We start from the raw sequence: 22,818 nt of genomic DNA on the forward strand, positions 1-22,818 counted from the left end.
AAAAAAAAAAAAAAAATTAGCCAGCCATGGTTGTGTGTGCCTGTAGTCCCAGCCATTGAGGCGAGAGGATCCCTTGAGCCTAGGAGGTTGAGTTTGCAGTGAGCTATGATTACACTACTGCACTCCACCTGGGCGACAGAGCAAGATCCTATTAAAAAAAAAAAAGTAAATGGCTATAGGTATTGAAATACAAAGGTAGCCCCATTATCATAGAACCTGATAGTCATGGGTTCTCATTTCTCAACCCCCATATTGGTTTAAGTGTTTTTGTTCATGTAATGCTATATGCATGTTTTGAGTGAAGTGCATATTTTAAATGAAATCAAATGCCTGAAGTTTTTGAATATTACATCTGCTGAGTGTTTTCTTCCTAGCTTTTGAAGGGGATGGCATTAACTTATGTTTGTGGATTCCCTATTATTTGGCCCTTAGAACCATTTAGCTCCTAGATTTTAGTTTCGTTTAACTAGGCCTTGATTTTTGAAGTCAATACATAATTATTCATAATAGAAATAAGTAAAAAGTATTAACCAGGCATGGTGATTCATGCTATGTCTCAGCTACTCTGAAATCACATGAGAAGACTGCTTGAGCCCAGGAGTTTGAGGCTTTAGTAAACTATGATTGTGCTATTGCATGGCAGTCTGGATGACAGCGCAAGACCCCACCTATAAAAAAAAAAAAAAGGAAAACGTAAAAAATTTTAGTTCAACTCGGGTTTTGAATTTAAAATAACTAAATTTGGGTTCCAAAGGGTCCCTTCTGCTTATAAGCAAGTACCATTGAGAATTTCCTTCAGACATAGCCAAAATAAGAAGACAGCAGTCCCTGCTTCATTACGAAAAACAGATTGTTACAGCTTCAGGTGAAATAACTAATGTTAGCTTATTGATTTTTAAATAGACTGTCCCTGCCATCTGGAGAGAAAACATTAGCTGGGGGGAACGCATTGTTTACTGAAGATATTCCTAGGTTCGAATTATATGACGAACACAGACGTAATTCAGTATACCTAATGAAGGCTCTGTATTTCGTGTGAGTGTTGTTATTAAGCTTTGTTTCTCATATTAAAATGTCAGATTTAGCTTTACAAAAAGGATATAGCAAATAGTCCAGCATAGTCCACCACCTTCTTGTTCATTATTTCCATATCTTATTTGGCAGTTAGGAATCATTGAATCGTTGAATATAAATGGTTTGTTTAGCACCTGGAGAGTGATATTCATATGATGAAAATTTCCATTCTAAGTTTTCATATTTAATTTATATATATTTATTATATGTATTTATTTTTTCTTTAAGAAACAAAGCAGACTAATGAATTTTATATTCTGTTTTATAATGTTTATAACTGATCTTAGTTCAGCAATACAGAACTCAATTATCTTAGTTCAGAATATGGAATTCTAAGTAGTCCCTCAATCATTTAGTCCTTAATTTATGTATTAATACTATATTATAATCATAATGACTACTGTATGTTGAGTACTATTATGTTATTATCATAATGCCAGGAACTTCATATTTACTATTTCTAAATATTAAAGCTATACTGAAAGGCAGATGTTAATATCCCCATTTATAACATGAGAGAATTGTGAGTCAGAAAGGTTAAGTAACATATCCAAGTTGTACAGCTCTGCATAGTAAGTGGCAGACACAAAATTCAAATCAAATTCTGTCTCAGTCCAGGCCTTTTATCCATACAATAAGCCACATTATTTGAAATGTTATTGTCTTCATCTCTTTTGTGTTGCTGTAACAGAATACCACAGACTGGGCAATTTATAAAGAAAAGAAATTCATTTACAGTTCTGGAGGCTGGGAAATCCAAGAGCATGGTAAGGGCATCTTGTTAGGCCTTCTTATTTCATCATCCCATGGTGGAAGGCAGAAGGGCAAGAGAGCATGAGAAAGCAAGAGATGGCTAGATTTGCTTTTATAACAAACCCATTCATGATAATGGCATTAATCCATCTTAAAGGTCCCACCTCTCAATGCCATTGCATTGGGAATTAAGTTTCCAACATATGAACTTGAGGGCAAACTATACCAGTTATATAGTTCTGTTTCATAAAAAAGAGATGCCATGATTCTCATGAATCAAATTTAAATTAATATCTGAAGCCAAAGTTTCCACATTTTCCAGAATATATCTCTCTGATCTAGAAAGTATATGATCATAAGGCCCTTCCTTCAAAAGGTTTAGACCATGTAGGATCTCTTTAAAACTGAAAAGATGACCTTCAACTCGATGAGAATGTAAGGTGGAACTTCTTTTTATTAGAGCTTTGATGTTCTCAGAGTGTCTCATCAATGTGTTTTGCAGAAAAACTGTAATAGAAGCCAGTATGGCCATTAGACAGAACCAGGGAGACCCTTAGGAGCATAGAAACAGTTGTTAAAATTGTTTTCAGTAAAAATAGTTTCAGTATAGAAATGGAAATGTTTTAAGTAAATTATCTGGACTCTTGAATGTCTAATTCCTTGTGTTTAATTCTAGGAAAATAAAGCATAATATAATGTATAATCTCCATGTTTTATATTGATAATATGAAACTTATGTATGGCTATAATTTTGACCAGAAAAAATATTGGATATGGGGAAGGGTGGTAGGTGGAATAGGGAGTGATAATGCAGAAGATGGTCAAGATTGTGTGCCTGACATTTATTTGTGAAAATAAGTATGAATGGAAGTGTATAGTTATGAAATGTTTTATCTACATTTCTGTAGATTTATATGTATCTATTCAACCAACATGTGGCTTTGCCAAGGAGATCGTCTTTGGGGAGTGTTTTGGAGGTTGAAAAGGATTTGCTGCTTTTAGCTCCAGAGAACATGGCGCACCAGCAAGCGTGTCTATCTCCCTTCTGTGAGCTTACGAAATGCAGAGGCTTTTATATTGGATACAAGGAAAAAAATACAGAAGTAGGCTGCTTATAAAAGAGAGTGATGCCTAAAATAAAGGCATTGAAAGGTTGAAAATAAAGGGAAAGAAAAATATCTACCAGGCAAATGTGAATAAAAAGAAAGTCTGTTGTAGTAATCTTGAGGCAAAAGACATCATAAGGGACAAAGAAGGACATTATATATTGGTAAAATGAAAAAGAATTTCCCAAATGAAAAAGAGTGAATACAAGAACATCATGTTCAGAGACATGGAAGAATGAAAAATATGTGTGGGTAATATCCAGGAATTGTGTCTGTTGCATGATATTTGCAAAAGAAAGTTAGGGGTTAAACTCCTAGGTCAGGTGGTTGTCAAAACTTGAAAGGCCTTAGAGTGTGTTTGCCTCTGTTCTTGGCACTGAAATAAGAGAACTCCTGAAATAGAGAATATTCCATAACCATAGGATGTATGATATAAGCTGAGTGATACGGCCAGTTGTAAATGTTTGTATTTAGATATATGCTGTTGCTATAAATACTTTTAATCTGTCGAAACATAAGTAAAATATGTTTTAGGTGCTTGCTATTCCTTAAATTCAATAGTTCACACCCAACTAGATTGAATTATGAAGTCAGAATTGAATTGCAACATTAACCAAAAGTTGTTGCTATTTTCAGTGGCAAGCTTTCTAAAATCCTCTTGATTTAACTTGGTTATAGGTCATGGTGTGGTATGGCACATATCAACTTGACCTTTGTAATAAGAAATGATGTAAAAAGCTCTGAGTTGACTTTTGGTATCTGCTACAATTATGTTAGCAATAGAAACTTAGTCTTATCACAGCTCTCAAATGTAGTATATATTCAGATGCTACACATGACAGAATTTTTGGTGTTCAGAATTTCCAAGTTGATAAATATAAAATATGCAGCTACATAAGAAGGAGACTTATTTTGTGGAATAAAATAAACTTTTGATTCATACCAAGTAGTAAAGATCAGAATGCTAATCCTTCTTAACTGGACTTCTAGAATTTTTTACTTTCATAGCCCTCTAGCTAAAAATATTGTTTTCTTGAAACAGAGTTTTCCATTAAGTTTCTGATCCTGTGAACACCTTGTATGTACATAGCTTAGTCAACATAGGATGGGTTAGTCAGTGTTAACTTGCATTTCAAAGTAGACACTGTTAAATAAAGAAAATAGTGCTCCATTATCAGCAAGAACCATTACGTGCCACTTAAAGGAAAAGCAAGGATTCCTAGTTGATGTGTACTGATACATTCAGGCATATGTAGTACATATACTGATGCAAAATGGTGTTAAGTTGCCTAGTTTTCTTATGTGAAACATTAGTTTTAGGGTCGCAGAAATACTGTTTATACAAAGTATAAAAATTGTGTTATAAGTTTCTCAAGTGACCTTTGAAGGGAGGCAAAGTTGGGTCTGAAGCTGTAATATATTTCTTCTAGAATTTTGAGTGGAAATGGTGTATTCAGTGAAATTCATGAGTTAAAGATAGAGCATGAAGACATTAGCCAATGCAGCTGATAACCAGAGTTTTCTGGAAGCTCTGTCATGACTGCAGGGTAAACTAAATTCATTACTGTAAAGCAGAGTTACAAATCCATTTTTATATTAATTTTTTAGTGCTGATATCTGCTATAAATGCCTCACAAGAAAGATATTTTAATACTTTGTTCATTCAAATTGTACTAGATAATGATGGTCACATTGAGATAATTTCTGCTACAGTCTGATGCCTAGGGTTTTTCACTGGTTAGTCTATGTTGTGGGCCAACAACAAGGCAAAGGAAATGCAAAAAGTGAAAGTGCAGTTAAACTGCACTTGCTTTCAATGAGATTCTTTATTCAGTTATAAACTTAGCTTTTAATTATGGTTTCTTTTTTGTTATTAAATTAATATTCTAATAAGAAACTACAATGAAATATTAGAGGTTGAATAGTATATTTGTGATTTACTCAAGATCAGTAGTCATTTAATACATTCATCTAAAGAAGGAATCATTTATTCGTTGTATAAATATTTATTGAGTGACATAGTATGTGTCAGACTAAGCTCTGGTGATACAGCAGAAAGCAAAATGGACTATTTTTTCAAGTTGATGCATGAAACTTTTTATAGCTCTGAGTAATATATATTTAATATATAATGTTGATATATTAAATAATTCAACATTTAATTGATTATATAACTTTCTTTAGAATTTTTACAGTTTCTTTGAAAAATAGATGAGTAACAGCTCTTTAACATTTTAATAATCATGAATTAAAGGTCCATAGAAGGATATTTTTTGTAACCAGTTATAGTAATAATAGCTAGTATTTATTGAATACCTGTTTGCCAGGTATTATGTAATTCTCTGTCATCCTCATAACAATCCTGAAAAATGTATTATTTTGAATCCATGGTTATAAATTGAAATTCAGGGAAGATTTGAACAAAATTTAGTTACAGACTTTCTTATCAAACTGTATAGTAATCACCTTGATTGTATTGCTTCTAAAACTGAAAATTCCATGAAAGTAGAGCCTGTGTCATTCTTGTATACATTTGTATCTTCAGGGCTTGCTCTGTGGCTGTGAAATAGTTGATATTCAATATATGAAATAACTCACTTCCATAGAAAAAATAAACTCTTGATTCTATCAAAAGACCATTAAGTTTTACTTATCTCTAATTACACGACTGCACAGGGCCATATTGATTTCTCCTCCTGTGCTGGCTGCCTTGACCGCTGCAGAGAGGGGCTGATGTGCAACTGGAAAACACTCAGAAAAAATAGAACGTGGAACAAAGTGGCTGAGCAGGGAAAAGCTGTGCACATATGCCCATCACCTTAAGAGTACAATGCTGCTCTCATTCGCAAGCTAGGGAATCCGTTTCTGAACAATCGACCTTAGTCTTTCATACTCTGAATATTAATAGCCTTGTTCTTACCTAGCCTTACCTAGTCTAATTATTTTCATTTAAAAAATTGTTTTCTAAAAATATTGGCTAATTTGAAATCACACCAAAAGACACTTTATTCTTTTATATTTTTGCTATGTAATTCCTGCTTTTGAAAGGATGATCTCATCTTATGGTTCTCAAACTTTATTGTGTATCAGAATTACTTGGAGGGCTGGTTAAAATACAGATTCCTTCCAGAGATTCTGACTTGGTTCTGGGGTAGGGACCAATAAATTGCACCTCTAACAAGTTTCCAGGTGATTTTGATCCTCTGTAATCCTCTAAAAATAGAATAAATCTTGGCTCAACACATCCCATTTGAAGGGAAGAGTTATTGTGAATCACTGCAAGGCCAATGATTCTAAAGTTTTTGTTGTCGTTGATTTGTTTTGCTTTCACATATAACAGTCTCCCTGAAATTTCAATGCCAGCGTGATTTCTCAGACCCTTTGCCTGCTGTAAAATCTTCCCTCAGATGAGGAAGATTTCCTTGAAAGACCATTTGTTATCTAATTAGGCTTTCTAAGTGGGGAGAAATCACTTGTTAATTGACTATCCCTTATTCACATAGAATTGATGCTGTTCCTCTAAGAAACAGAAAATTCCGGTAAATAAGGTCTTCAGTAGGAACAAAAATTAGTACACTGTACTTTCCCCTCCATCCCATTCCTTGGAAGTCTAACAGAGTCAAGCTCCCTGACTGCAGGCAAATGCACATAGTTTTATTGCTGTAACGATAGTTTGAGGAATGTGAGGTTGGGAGAAGAGGTCACATCAGTGAGTGAGTGAATGAGTGAGTGAGTGAGTGGAGGAGCACCAGTTATTGGTGAGTAATTTGCAGCACATGACAACTGTAGAGCACAAATTCAGTATTTGAGGTAATTAAGTTTTAAATCTTACTTCATTTAGATTCCAGAATCATAGGGTTTGTTAATACATGAAAAGTCTCTGCTTGATTACAGATGAACTGAGGATATATCATTGTGGTAGAATAAATTGGGTTACACTACCTCCCTTGCTTGTTTCCAGTTATCATCTGAGATTGATTTTAGAAGAAAGCGTATTATAATCCAGAAAAACACAACTTGAACTCCATAATGTCTTGTGTTGAAATCCCAAAGGATGAAAATATAATTCTGGAAAAAATAATAAAGCATTCTTTATATTTATTTACATTTTAAAAGGGGGTTTATTTGAGAAAAATAAAAACAAAACAATACACTGTACATAATAAAATAGGAAAAATAGCACATATTTTTACAAGCAAAACCACTCAGGTACACTAGCAACAGTCACTCCAGTATAACAGTTATGCAGACAAACCGTATTTATAAAGAAATAGGTCAAAAATGGAAATGTATAAATGCATATCACTGTGGTTGATAATTGTGTGCACCCAGCTTTATATAACTGTAGTCATCTGAAATCCTGATGAACAAGCTAAGCTTTTTGGCAAGATGGATCAAAAAATGCAGTGGGTCACCAACACATATATAGTTACCCAAAGAACCGAGATCCTGATAAATTTTCTTTCACAAACACAGACATAAAAAATCTTTCTTTATTGAAGAAATTTCAACATGTTTGGGCACAGAGACAATGCTTATATGCAAAGTCAACGTTGTTATAATGCACTTCTGGTGGAGTCAAATTTCTGATGTCCAAGGCATTGGAAGGGAAGTCTGCCCTAGTTCTCACAGAGAAACCAGTTCCCCTCCTGTGTGTTCTATATGGGCCCCCGGCGGATCGCATGGTGCCTGCTAACATTGAGGGCAGGTCTTCTTCACCTCATCCACTCAAACTCACACACTAATGTCATCTGGAAGCACCCTTACAGACACACCAAAAAAATGCTTTAATAGGTTTCTAAGTATTTAATCCAGTGATATCTAAAATTGAATCCACAGGTCAACCCCTTGTCAACTTAGCTCCCGTAAGTATCTCCCTAATCATACTTAATTTCCAAATAAAGACTGCAACAACCGCCTAACATGATGCAACTAACATGATGTAATGATCCTGCATATGACCAAAAACTAATCCCTTTCTCAGAATTCAGCTTTCAAGATTTCATATTCGAGATTTTAATATTTCGAGATTGTCATTTTCAGGATTGTAGACATGAGAGATTTTAGACCTAAGGGATTTAGACTTTAGGGATTTTGTATCTTTTCAGATTTCAACATTCGGGATTATTGCATGTGGGATTGTGTCTTTCAGAATTATGATCTAAATCCATTTTAGAAAAGGTCATTGTGAGCTAGAGGTCTGAGGATATTTCTGGAAATATTTTGGTGACATACAGGTTTTTTAATACTTCTTTTGGCCTATATGTCTGCATAAAAAGAAATGGGATTATGATAACTTTGAAATAACATTTTACATTAGGATTTAATACCCACTCTCATTTACTATTAAATTGAGAACCTGGGGTTTTTGGCCCTTGTTATTTTTTATTCCTTTATCTTTGACCTATATGTATATAAAATATAATATTTGGATTAGTTTCCAATAAATGCTTATTTAATTGAATTTGAATTTATTACATTGAAACTTTTTAAACTACCCATCTGTCCTAGCCTGACATTTGTGTTAGCTTGTTATAGTTCTTGTAATAGAACATGTATCTTTTCCCCCAAAATTAGTAAAATGTAGTTTTATAAATACCCCAAAAGAAACTGAGTCACATTTCTTTACTAACATTACTGAGATGATGTGAGAAGAATTAACTCAACATTCTTAATAATGGAAATGTAGTAATCAATATAGTTGATGGTTGTTTTGATGATACTTATTTTTCTTCTCAGAAACAAGTGGGTTTTCTGTAAGTATCCAATGTCTTTTCACTCTAAAATATTTTTTCATTATCAAGAGTTAAATAAAAGAGAAGATTGCTGATGGAAAAACATACTGCAAGAATGCAGGGATGAAATGTAAATAAACCATGTTAAATAATAGTCAAAATGAAGAAGACACATTATTTGCAGTATTTTGTGTGGAATGCCCTATCCTGGAACCTTTAATAACTAGGATAATTATGAACTCAGTTTTCTGGAGTTGTATTCTGTTTCTTATTCATTATTATGAAAGCTGAGAGATCTTTTTCTTTTTTTTAAGCAATTGTGGTTTGAAGGTGTAATTTAAACTTAAAAAGACAAAAGATGCATAGGTATATTATATCACTATTGTGATTTTGTTATCCCTTTTATATGTTCATCATAAATTTTTGTATTCTGTTAAAAATCACTCTGAAACAGACAGTGGGCCCATTTTTCATGAGTAGATCATATTAAATTTTATTTGGAATATCTCAGATAATGATTTGTATCATGTTGTTAAGGGACAAGATGGTGAGACTGGATAATACAAATGCTAAACTTATATGGTTAGTTATTAATTACCTGTATTTCCTTAAGCAACTCTCTTTAAAACCTGACTCCAATAGTGAGTTCTTTTGTAATCAAGTCTCCTTAGTTTCCTCATGAGTAAATTTCAGTTATTGTTTTTCTTAATATAATAAGTTCTTGTTCTGATCTCACCACAAAAAAAAAGTGGTAACTAGCTGAGTTGATGGATTTATAGCTTGATTATGGTAATTATTTCACAAGGTATAGGTATATCAAATCATCAAATCGTACACCTGAAATATAAAGAGTCTTGATTTGTCAAATATACCTCAATTTAAAAAGTGTTCTTTAAATAAATGTTTTGTAGAATAAAAAAAAAAAAAAGTTCTTCAAAAGAAATCTTAAAATCTCCAAATGTAAACAGGGAAAAGCGGAACCACCCTGGTTCCACGGAGAACCTTTTTTTGAGGAAACTTAGGCAACTCCAGGTATTCTATGTCATGAGGCAGAGTTTGAAAACTACAATTGACTCTCTAAACTTCCTCCCGGGTCTAAAATGTGATGATAGTCACTACTTCAATACATCATCCTGAAAGAAAATTGTTAGGTCCACACTGTTTCTATCCTTTGAATTTTACACGTAAATTTAGAAACCAAAAGTTTATTTGTAATATCAGATGGAATCAGATCATTGTTTTTGGTTGGCTGTTTATTTTCCACTGACAGGAACATAAGATTTTGTTGTGTAGCTTAAATCAACTGAAGTTTGGAATATATATTTTTTAAAAATTGTAACTTATATATCCAAATACAATTTTTCAAGAAGTATTCAGTAGAAATTAATCTGTGAAAGAAAAGGAAATCAGCAGTGCCTTATTTGATGAATGATTTAACATGCTTATTTCTTTCCTTTCGTCAAAACTCTGTGTCCCCTTGTTTGCCCCCTCTGACTTCATACTCTGGAATTGACTAAGATCCCTCTTCCATCGGATTATTCTGAGAATCTTGAAATAATCTGCTTTTTCCTCTCTTTCCCTGTTGCTTCTGATGCCTTAGAATTACATTTTCCTTGCTGATTTAGTTTAGAAAAGAGAAAAGAGCTTCCATGACTAGTAGATTATCACTTTTGGGTTTGCTCTTGGAAGTGACAAGATGCTAGGATCCCTCTTTGGAATGTAAAATTTATCTCTTATATAGAAATGATATAAATGTGCACCAGAGACTATAAAACTCTGATACTATCTACTGTACTGTATAGCTGAATGCCACAATGTGTCTAGTAATCTACTGACTATCATAAATGCTATTTCTACAGAAAAGTTAGGAGGCCCATATTTCAGGCAACCAATGTATAGTTGAACGCAGAACAGTCATAGTTGGGTACTAACCATATTGGTTTATCCATCAACAGGTGCGTATGCTCAGAAATTCTGTATCCAAAAGAAATCAGAGTACTTTCTTTTCCTTTTGCAAGCAAATTGAATTTAGCCTGAGAAGCTGAGGGGAAATTTTCACATATAAGCCATGGTTTTGTGTTTTGTGTTTTGTTTTGTTTGTAGATATAGTACTAACTGGATGGATGCAATAAAATTCATAGGTGGTACTAAGATACAATAGGATTTGTGAAATGGACAATTGTCTTGCATCAATAGCAAGTAAAAAATCAAGCCTGTCCTTCATACAAATTTTATTCTGGGGTGTGCTTGTTTTCCAAAACTACCTCTACTAAATCTCCTGTTAGTCCTGAAACTAGAAGGCAGAAAAGCTTCTAGTGCTACAGCCAACTGCAGTGTAGCCTGAGAAACAGGCAACAAAAATAGAACACCAGGATTGCTGTGCGTGGGTGAGGCAGAAACCACATTATGAGCAAAAGCTTCCAGTATTATTTTAGAACCAATACAGAGCTCTGCACTTCTCTCCTCTCTCTTCCAAAAACACATACTACAAAAATAAAATGAAATGAAATGTATGTGCATTTGCCCTCTTAGAATTATGATTCTTAATTTTTTTTCTTGCCTTCCTTTCTTTGGAAGCAAATCGCCAGTATGGAAACACAGTGTGTAAAGCAAGCTTCGAGGGAGGAAAGAGTTAATTGCTTTTAAGGCCCTGCAATAGAGAATTATGGTTTGAAAGATAGAGGCTGGACAGCTGGGTTTGCTGGGGTATTTTTAAATGCATTAATGCAGGCTCCAATCACTCGGCCATGCTTGACCTATTTTTGGCTCAGGCCGACCATTGTTCTATTTCTGTGCCTGTGGGCCATGCTGTTGTTGATTCATATGCAAATGGATTATCACTAGCTTTAGCCAACTTGAGCTGAGAGAGACTGAGAAAGGGGGAAGAGAGGCACAGACACAGATAGGAGAAGGGCACCGGCTGGAGCCACTTGCAGGACTGAGGGTTTTTGCAACAAAACCCTAGCAGCCTGAAGAACTCTAAGCCAGGTTTAATTGGTTTCTTTTTCTCGTGGGTAGACTTAATAATTTTCTACTTATTCTGACAAAGAAATAACCCCGAAGCACGTTCCTGTTTCCCACCTGCTTGTAGTTTCCGGGATAACCTAAACTCCAGAGAGCTGTAGCATCCACTCTGTCCTTTCTGCTTTGCACACAGGTTGGTAACATGGGAAAAGTGTCCAGGTCTTTTTAAAAGTGGATGCCCATTTGAGCAGAAAGGAAATCATTGTTGAAGTTGATCCTCTGCTGCTTCTCCTCAGGGAGGAGGGAGAGCCAGCAAGGGTAGCTCCTGGGGCCGGTGCACTGAGCAGTGATGAATGTTTCATGTAGCTGAAGTAAGAGTGACTGGAATATGCTGCAGACAATTTACGAGAGTGACTCCTGTTTTTCCTCAGATGGGGTGGCTGGACGAGAGCAGCTCTTGGCTCAGCAAAGAATGCACAGTATGATCAGCTCAGGTAAGATCCTCTTTCATAACTGAGACGATTTAGGTTTGAAAAGGGGCTGGCTTGGGAAATGCAGCTAAGAAAAGCACCTCTCTTAAGGAAATTGCTGCTTTTTCATGTTGATGTTGCTATTTTCTTGGTGCGTCTGTAGGGTTTAACTTAGATCCCTTCCATTACTGTTTCTGTGCATATTCAGTCTGCTTAGGGACAGCAGCTTCTGAATGAAATTGCAAACTATTGCTTCTGATGAAAGATGAGACCGAGATAAGTAAAATGTAGTTGGGGGTGTTTTGCCTTTACTATGCAACTAGAAAAAGGAGATCTGTACTGATTGTAAGCCTATTCTAATAGGACTTTAAAAATCAGGTAAGTTGATTTTGGGGCTTCAGTTTAAATTGGAGCCCCGCTAGCCTGACGATTTTATATTTACTGTGTGCCTACAGAAGCATATCTATTTATAGACCTACCTTCTAAAATGTGTTTGCTACAGAGTTATAAAGGTAGTTTTCTTCTTTCCATTATGTGGCTTTTTCTCATCAGCCCCAAATGAAACTGTTTAGGATGAAATAAAATTGTTATTAGCAGATGCTTATTTTAATTTTCTTCAAAAACATGTGGGAAGTCTAGCATTGTCAGGCAGATGTGATGGCATAACACACATGTAAATGTGTTAAAAGCAGGTGCAGCATTTTAAAGGATAATAGGAACAGATTCTAATTTCTAGTTTCTCAGGGAGATGAGCTGGTGGGAGATGGAGATTGTCAGCCTTGTCAATTTATACTTACTAAATGAACATACTCTCCAGGCAATATCGCTTACTTGTAATTATTGCCTTTCTTATTTATTTCCTATGGCAATTTCCTAAAGCTTTAGGAACTCTTTGTTTCTGTCCTCTTCTGAATGATTCAACCTAAAATTGGCTTAAAGTTCCCACTCAGATCCCACCTCCCATGTGGGCTTAATCGTAATTATAGATCACCGCCTAGATTTCCATGATAAGAATGCCACATAAAGCAGTGTTTACTTTGTAGAGCTAGGTGTGAAAGAAATATTCCACAGGTTGGCATGATGTCTGTTTTGGTGTTAATATACCTTCCCCATATGCGGATCTATGTTTAAAGCTAGTTTTCTTTAAACCTTGGTTAGTTATTATGATTTTAAGATCCTTCTGTTGACCCCATCTTTTCATGGAATCAGAATAAAATATCACTTTTGCACAATTCGGTATTTATACACTTAAGTGACAGGAGTTATGTTAATGAATAGTGCCTGCTTAACAAAAGCAAACCTACCAGAATTTCGGTACAGTTTATTCTTATAGCTGCAAAACTGACAAGGGCTCTAGGAGGGTTTAACAGGTGTATCTCTAATGGGACTAGTCATTTAACTTAGCATTTTATTTTTAAAAATATGGATGAACTCTTTGAAAATAACTAGTTTAGAAATCTTGTCAGCACTATGCTTTATCCTTTTAGTCCTCACTTCTGTGTTACAAGTTCGATATTTTTTTCATGTAGTAGAAACATACATGCCTTCCAAGTAGCAAGTGTCTGCTGACGCTAAGGCTGGCTACAGGTGTTTGCAAGCTTTGCTTTTTTCTCCACATCTTTGATAATCACATACAACTTTACACCCATTTCAGTAGAGATTGTTATTTTCCTAGCATTTAATGGTTTGTGTACAAAGCAACAAGATTTTCAGACAGGGAAGTGCTTCAGGCTGTCCATGCTTTTGCCAGTTCTACGAGAAGCAACGTTTAAGCACCAGCTAGCTATTAAATGAAAGGTAATGTAGGTTAACCTCGACTCCCAAAACCTGTCTGGTATAAATACATAATCACTAAGTTCTATTTATTTTTAAAATTTGAACCATAAAAACAATTGTACCCTTCCTACCGTGCCATATTCCTACCATGCCATATATTTCATATGTGTTCTTAAATTTAGTTTACCTAGTCTTTATTGTATACTTCCTGTGAGGCACTGGCTCTCAAAGTTGTACTCACCAGAAGCACTTTACAAAATATGATACCTAGATTCCACTCCCAGAATGTCTGATTTAATTGGTGTGGGGAACAGCGTGGGGATTGAGGTTTTAAAAATCTCCCCACCTATTTTAACCTTCAGCAAACTGCGATCCACTGCTGTAGGGCTAGGGAACGGATGGTGATGCTGGTGAACTACTATCAGTAGGGTTTGTCCTTTAACTGCTAAATTAGGGGTGTGTTTGTCTTAATTTAACTACAAATCTTGTTCAGCTCCCTTTTGGACCAGTGGTCTGGATGTGATTCATAGGCTTAGAAGCAGAGTCTTTAGACTTGAAAGAGAGACAGGATGCCTGGTAGCAGTGCAGAGGAGTGGAGAGAGCACTGTTCAAGGAGTCAAACACTCTGTATTCTAGCATGAGCTCCACTGCTAGCCAATTGTGTACTGATTTTTTACTCATCTTCAAACGGATGAATAATGATGTCCTCCTGCTTGCCTCTTAGCATTCTTGTGAGGTTCAAATATATCAATATATATTTAAAACATATACTCACTATTATAATTGTTGTTTTTAGTGAATGAACCTAGGATCCTGATTTTCAATGCCATGTTCTAGATTATCCAGCTGAACAAGCCAGATGAGTTACATTGTAGGTCACATGGGGGAAGTGATCGTTTGTTTTGATAATCAGTTTGCCTTGGTTATCTTGTAAATCAACGATTTCTTTTGTTATCTTGGTTTGATAAGAGTTGAGATCTTTCCTATGCAGATTATGACTACAGGTAAGAGTGGGGGGTGTGTGTGTGTGTGCTCTGTGAAATGTCTCATTATGTAATAAAGGCAAAGAAGTTGCACAGTATGTGATTGAACAGTGAACCCCAATGGCAGATTTCTTGAGATTATTTTTAAAACGTTGGTTCTGTCATGTAATCTCTTTAGCAATTGCTTTAGAGTTCGCATTTGTTGTTCTAGTTATATTGGATATTATGCACTAATATAGATGGTTTTTGTTCAGAGCTCTTTATATACTATTGGAAGACAAGTGTTTTTTTATTGTTGTATGTTTTTCTGACATTGACTCAGCCAGACTGAACATGTTTGGTAGAACCATGTTCTATAATATTGTACTAATATATTTTAGTTTAAAATTCTATAATATTAAATCTTAGAATTCAGTATGAGTGACACAGTTTGTCAAGTGCATCCCTACTTTTGTGGCTTGTGTGGGCCAGTGTAAGTGATAACTGTGGCAGAAACTGAAGCATGTACAAATATTGACTCAGGTCACTCCGCAGGAGCTGGCAAGATTAGGGGTGTTCTCCCATTGCCAGGCATGTAGCTTAACACATTGGGCAGCAGAGCTATCCAGACAATATTGGAACAATTATTATGAAGGAATTTCCTAGAGCTTACAGAAGTAATGTAAGTTATATTTACAATAAGGAAAGCTCATATTTTGGCCATCTATTCTTATTTTAGGGTATAAAAGAAAAACATTTAAATCAAAATCCTGAAATTCTTTTATATGTCTTTACCCATTTTTGAATCCTTTTGTTCCTTAGTGTGTGGTGTTGAGGGGAAGGGAACATTTTAGATTCAGTAGTCACGTCACTTATGTCTACTTGAAAAGCAGAATCTAATTATGAAAATGTAAGTCTGTGAAATGTTCCTGTCATGTCAAGAATCACTTCTGGTATTCCCCATAATTACTGTTTTGCCATTCTCTAACTCAGGTTATCTTCACTTGCAAGTCTGTTATCAATTGAGATAGATGATAGGTATCAATCAAATATAATTATAAATAGGCTCATTGAGAATGGAGGCAAGAATGAGTATTTTATATTTCTAAGGATGACACAGAAGGCATAATTATGGTTATGTCCATTAAGTAAGAAAGTCCAATAAAACCCCTTAGAAGACTGAAATAAATCCAAATTCTGAATTCAAAAAATATTCTAAATGATGATTTTAATTTTGGAGATGAGCGATTTTTAAATGTGCCTCATAATTTCCCACTACTGATAAATAATGAAGTGAGCCCAAAATAGCATGTCGGCCAACAAACACTCCTTCCACCCCTGTCACCCAATATATTCAACAGTAACTGAGCAAAGAAAATGATATAACCTAACACAACATACCTCAGAGGCTAACAGCCAAGGAAAAAATGGATGCGGAGGTTCTTTGATCATAACGGAGAGACCTGTCTCCTGGGCTGTCTTAGAATTTTACTGGAAAGTTGACCAATTCCTGAGAATTCTCACTAAGATTCCCAAATCTGAAGAGAAGAAAACTGAGTGGGTATCCTCACCGTTTTGGGTGGTTCATGTTTTCTCTTGTGACTGAGAAATAGTAGAAATGAAGGCTTCAGCACAGCATACTAAATTGGGAGAATGATCGATCCTTAGCTCTTTAGAATGACGTACCTTTCACCAACTAACCTTAGAGATTCTACCAAGAAAAAACATCAACTCATTGAACCCATGGAATTAGATGTCTTAGTATTGCTTCCCACAAAGAGCACCTTAATAAAAACATGAATTTTAAAAAAGAAAAGCTTAAAGATGAGATGATAAAACAAGAGAATGAGATAAGAAGGGAGATATAGATCTCAGGAAATGATTTAAGAATGGAAAATCGTAATAATTATAGAAAAAATATTCATTAGAAATGGGAGAAAACAGAATAGGCCCTGGTAAAAATCTTTACACGTAAAGATGAAAGGTTGGAAAAAAATCAGAGTGAATGAAAAAGGAAACTGGGTTAATGCAATTAGAGAAAAGTCTGTAAATTTGGAAGACAAAGATAATCTAACAAGAAGATTGTGTCCTAGAAGTTGATATTCCAAAACAATGAAACAGAAGATAATTTTGCACAAATGAAGAAAAGTGATTTCACTACAAAAGAAGAAAGCAAATCTGCACATTAAAAGACCTCTCCATCTTTTAAAAAACTGGATTCAAGTGCTCAACAGACTCATATCCTAATTGGGCTAGCAAATGGTAAATTGTAAATAATTCCTCAGGACCTCTGCTAGGTATAGTGGAGCCTGTGCAGTGGGAGGGTGGGGAAGAAGAGACTCAGAAGGCTTATCATATGTATGCCACGAACAACATCGGAAGACAATGAAGAAAAAAGTCTCAAAAGTTCTACAAGAAGTTCAACCCAATGTGACACTTGGATGTTTTTAAAATATAAAGAAAATAATTAGACAAGGTAGAAGTTCTCAAACATGAAAGAGGCTGCTTGACAGTGAAAGCCACACAGTGAAGAGATGAACTTAAAACAAACAAAAAACTAAAATCAGAAGTAGAGAAAACATTATCAAAGTAATGAGGGAGCACTGAATGCATTTAAACAACTATTGGATTGTGTTTATAGGGCAGAAAGCAGATATTATAAAGTAGGGGAATGTAAAAATATTAATAAAGCTGACCAGTGTGAGGTGTTGGAGAGAGGTGAGATGGAAGGATGTGAGAAATGCTAATATCCTTCCTTTCTGAGTAGGGGCAGACTCCCTGCTGCTTAAAATAGAAACACACACAAAAAAGATTCAAAGCACTGATTTTTAAAAATAGTTTATTTAACCTTAAAGAGGTCTTTTTGGAAATAGTATCTCTTATGTTAAGGAAGTATTTAGTACATTTATAGTTCCTTCAACTGCAGTTTTAAATCTGCTTAATTCAGTTAAATTTAAATGTAAATTCAGTTAAGTTTAATTTCAATTTTTAAAAATAAATGTAACATCAGTGATATGTTCTTATTCTTATAATTTTTTAAATCTATCCATCCATCTCCTGAAGAATTCTTATAAAGATAGAAAGAAATTAGGAAAGATGCTGTGCTGTGTTTGGTGAAGAGGAGAGGCTTTTTCTTTTAGCATCATTCCTCTTTACAGTGCATGAAATTTTATAATAGGCATGTATTCTATGAGAAGTGTTTCTTACACAGCCCCACACAAAGCTACTATGTCAAAATACTAACAGTGATTAATCGTAAGTAGTAGGTATATTAGTTAAGTTGTTTTCTCCTGCAAATAAAAGAAGACTCTAGTCAAAATGACAGACAAGTAGGACATTTATCATGTAATAAAGTAGTTGGGTGGTTAGGCAGCACTAGGTAGTCAAAAATGGCAGCAGCATTCAGGTCCTTCATATAGTTCCACTCTGCTGGTCTTAGCCTTGGTTGGTGTGATCCTAAGATTGGATCCTCCAGTGGTCACAAACTGACTTGTAGCAGTTCCAAGCATCATATATATTTATGCATGACAAATTGCAGAGACAAAGGTTGGATCCTCCAGTGGTCACAAGTTGACTCATAGCAGTTTTAAGCATCATGTTATTTATGCACGACAAATTCCAGAGACAAAGACGGGAAACTGCTGTCTTGGCGTCTCTTTTAAAGGAAAGAAATCTTACCCAGACTTCTCCAGCAAATCATCCTTTATACTATATTGACCAGAAGAGCATCACCTGCCTATTCTTTCACTTGTTTTTGAGAGAAGTAGGACCCATGACTGAGCTGGAAAGGCGGGATACCTAAACCTGCTCAAGTTTCTGTTGGGAAGAACAAAAAAGCAGAAGGAATAGATGTTAGCTAGGCACTAGCAGTATTTGCTACAACGTGTATATTGATGATTAGAAGTTTATTCTTTGCAATTTTATTTACTTCTTAGTTTCCACAAATATAATAAAGTAAATGGACTATGTTTATAATTTCTCTTTCAATTGAACTATAGGTGTTGACTTTCTTTTCATGAAGATAATATATCTGTTTAAATACTAATGTAAGTATTTTTTACTAGTATTGAATATAAGTTTTTTTATTAATATTGAATACATTGCCTTTCTTAGTATTGTCTATCGTTAGAAGAAGCCCCCTAATAAAGAGACTGAAGTAATTGTGGAAGAAACTGGATCTCTCTAAGCGAGTAATCATATTTTCTGAAGAAAGGAGAGTCAACATTGTGGCCTCATGCCTTACAAGCATTTGTTATAAACTTGAATAGAGTATTCCTTGTTGGCTTTGAAGCACACAAAACATTTTTTGAGAAATATAATAATATATGAATTGTTTTCACTATATGAAAGGAGGATTATCTTAAAAATACTCAGAATGTCTTTGCCAGTAGGTTGTCATAGATATTACATTTTAAGAATCAGGAACAATTTTTACAATATGGAATGATAACTACATTTTAACATTTTTTTCTGAATTTGAATGCTTTGAAAATAATTTAATTGAAATAAAAGCTCATGCAAATGACTTTAGAAAACAAGCTTTCAAGAAGAAATTCAAAACTATGTTGGCCTCTGCCTCAAATCAGTATGCCATGGTCCCCCCTGTTTCTGAAAGGAAGCCGAAGTGAGTGGTTAGCTTGGAATATGCGGTGCTCTTCCTGTTAGCAGTTTTCCCCTTTTCTGTTCCCAGTAATTTGGCAATAAGGAAGCAAAGAAAGAGGAAATGCCTGGTGTTCCTAGCTCCATTCTTCTTCAATTAAGTCAGTTGCACAAAACAAATTTAATTTAAACATTTTTCACAATACTAAACGACCTACACTTTCAAGTGTTATCAGAGAACATTATGTTTAGGTTTACTCTAAGTTGCTATGATTCATGAATATAAGAATAAGTACTTCTTGTATTTTATAAGAATATATTTTCCATTCATTATCATAATGTTAACTTTTCCATAGTAAAATAAGTGATGGGCTTTTTGTGTATAGTGTTTCTTAAATACCCATTAATTAAATCCAATGAAAACCACTTTTAAGGAAGAAAGAAATTTACCGAACCACAGACTGTAACTAGTCATTTGCTTATGATTAAACTTTTTGCATGCTGATAAGGTTGGAAATACCCACAACTTTATTTTCCTGCTTCTCCTTATGGTTCACCACTTGTATCAGAAACTTTTAAATTCATAATGTATGTTCATTATTGACCCAGTTGCAGCCATGTGGATGTTATTTTCAATTGGCTTGAGGTATAGTTTGGTGAATGTCTGAGGCACGACATTTCCAAACTGGGTTCAAATGAGAATGTTATGAAGTTGTTTCAAAAACTGAAACTTGATGTTAAAAACAAAATATAAAAAAATAAAATAAAAATAAATTTAAAAAAATACCCCCCCCGGCTGGCCAAAATCCAGAAAACAAAAAATAAGTAAATTTCACTGAGTTTTCATTAAATGACATCATAGCTTGGGAGTTCTTGCTTTAGTAAAAACGTGTTTACCCAGAAAGTTTTCAGGGAACCCCATGTAGGGTGAATGAGAAAAAGCTCTTGTTGAGTTAAGCGCTGAATTAATTTTATTCTTGATGATGCTTTTGAAATCTGCTCATAATCAAAATTCAAGGGTGTATTTTAAGTACATGATTTTTACATTAGAAACTATTCATTTTAAGTTAGAAAGAAAGTTATCACCACCTTTTTTTTTAATCTGTCATACTCTTCTTCTAGTTGCTTAGTTCCAATTTTATTTTATTTTGTTTTGTTTTTTGAGACAGAGTCTCACTCTGTCATCCAGGCGGGAGTGCAGTGGTATGATCTTGGCTCACTGCCACCTCCACCTTCTGGTTCAAGTGATTCTCCTGCCTCAGCCTCCCGAGTAGCTGGGATTACAGGCATGTGCCACCATGCCTGGTTAATTTTTGTATTTTTAGTAAAGATGGGGTTTCGCCATATTGGCCAGGCTGGCCTCGAACTCCTGACCTCAAGTGATCTGCCTGCCTTGGCGTCCCAAACTGCTGGGTTTACAGGCATGAGCCACTGCGCCCGGCCTAGTTCCAATTTTAGAGGTCTGTGATTGTAAGCATATTTTTTCAAAAATTTTTATGTCATTCTTTTTATTGACACAATGGCTAATGTTTCAAAAGTTTCTCTGTGTATCACTTTATCATTTAATCCTTACCACAGTTTAATAATGCAGTAGTTGTTGCAGCAGTATTAGTATTTTACCGTTGAGGAAGTATATTCAGAGAGAGAATAAATTTACTGATGGTTACTATAGGTAGGAAATGGCAGGGTCGTGTTTAAAAGCCTGCCACTTTTTCTCAAAAAATATTTAGCACAGGATAATTCTGCTTGGTACTAAAAATGTGGACACATTTGTGTATGTATAAACAAATATCTAGGCAGACTTCTTAATCCTGGGAGATTTAAGGCACAAACAGGCAACTATGTTGAAAGTTTTTCTGGAAGATCCTTACTTCATGTTCTCAGTGCTAGATAATTAAATTCGAGGAAGTTAGCACTATCCAGTGCTGAGAGGAGCTTAAGGAAACCAAGCTTCTATGAGAGTGCTCCTTTCCTTGGAGCAGATGCTCTGGACAGAAGCAGCATTCCTGATGCATTTGGCACCTGTTTACCAGCGTTCATGATACACAGATCATGAGGGTAAAGTTAGCCCGGCTTCAAAATAGCAAATTATTATTAATGTATTTTGGCAGGAGAAAGTAATTTTTTGAAATGTTAGCACTATGGGGTTCATTTATTTTGACCAAAAGGTTTGAATTATGCTCACCTTGGTATTTACCTTCAAATGTAATGGTAATAAAGCCTGTATCACCACTCAAATCCTAATTTAACTTGCAATGTGAAATTCTCTAGCCAAAATAAAGATCTAGCTAACAAAATTCAGTTTCTGCTTATTTTGAGTACATATCTGTCCAATTTGGGTCCAGTTTGGACATTTTAGGTGAAAACTAGATGGCTGTGTTTATATGTATTATCATGATACTACATTTTATTTTATCTTGAGTTATATTTTACTTTATTGGATGCATATTATATGTTCTGTAGGTGGGTTAAGCATAAAATCCAGTAATTACCTATTAATCCAGTTATGCAAAAGCCCACTCTTTGCTTTCCAACATGTAATTTTTATAATCTTATTTGCTATGAGAATCTTGAGCCATCTTCAGGAATCAATACATTGTAAAAGCATTATTGATTATCACGTTAATGATTGACATAATTTATTGCCTTCCTAGGGGAAAGAAGCTTTCAGAAGATCATTAAATGCATTAAAACCTGCAGATGTCCACATGTCTGTGCCTCTCTTTAGCAGCCTGACTCCTTTGGGTCAGTTATTCTTAGCCTCGGTATTTCTATCTTATGGCATTGCAGGTCTAAGATTAGCTTGTTAGGCGTTATCATGCCATATGAGTTACCTCCTAATATAACTCTACACTGGAATGATTATTTATAGAAAGAGCATTCTGTCATTTTTGGGTTATTTCTAGTAGTTTAAATAAAGAAGAATAACATTCAAGTGAAACCACAGATTCCTTCCTGATGCCAAAATAACATGATAACTGTCTGCTTAAGGGGCAATAATGTTGTTTAAATGTGTGCTTAGGGTGATTGCAGAATTCTTTTTATCTCTGCCACCTTGAGAGAAAAGGGAGCGCTCTGGGTAATGATGTATAATGCTTATGGAAAGGCAAAGAGGCGGCCTTGATGCTGTCTCAGAGCACACAGGACTCTGGTTGATGATGACAACAAGAGACACACAGGGTTTATTTTTAGAAACAGACATTGCTAAGCTCTCTGTTTGGTGTTAATATTGCTCATAAACAGAGCTCCTTGGGGCTGTTGACCCTTCTAGTAAATATGGCATTACACACACATCCTGTTTTCTTTTTTCACTTCATAAGAATGATACTATTATTAAATATGTGTGTGTGTAATATATATATATATAAATATATATATA

At 34.9% G+C, this 22,818-nt stretch overlaps 1 protein-coding gene across 6 annotated transcripts in view; it reads left to right on the plus strand.

The window, feature by feature from the left end:
• HDAC9 (histone deacetylase 9) overlaps positions 1 to 22,818 on the plus strand; it is a 927,644-nt gene that overhangs the window by 411,462 nt on the left and 493,364 nt on the right. For 2 of the 6 annotated variants that reach the window (XM_011973894.1, XM_011973899.1), the window contains exons 1-2: positions 11,548 to 11,656; positions 12,064 to 12,126. In XM_011973894.1, the coding sequence (XP_011829284.1) occupies positions 12,105 to 12,126 (22 nt within the window). In that variant the 5' untranslated portion in view covers positions 11,548 to 11,656; positions 12,064 to 12,104. Of the gene's footprint in view, positions 1 to 11,156; positions 11,826 to 12,020; positions 12,127 to 22,818 lie in introns of those variants that run through there. The other 4 variants (XM_011973895.1, XM_011973893.1, XM_011973898.1 and 1 more) reach the window with 3 other exon arrangements.

This window comes from Mandrillus leucophaeus, unplaced genomic scaffold, assembly GCF_000951045.1.
Source record: "Mandrillus leucophaeus isolate KB7577 unplaced genomic scaffold, Mleu.le_1.0 Scaffold140, whole genome shotgun sequence".
NCBI lineage: Eukaryota > Metazoa > Chordata > Mammalia > Primates > Cercopithecidae > Mandrillus > Mandrillus leucophaeus.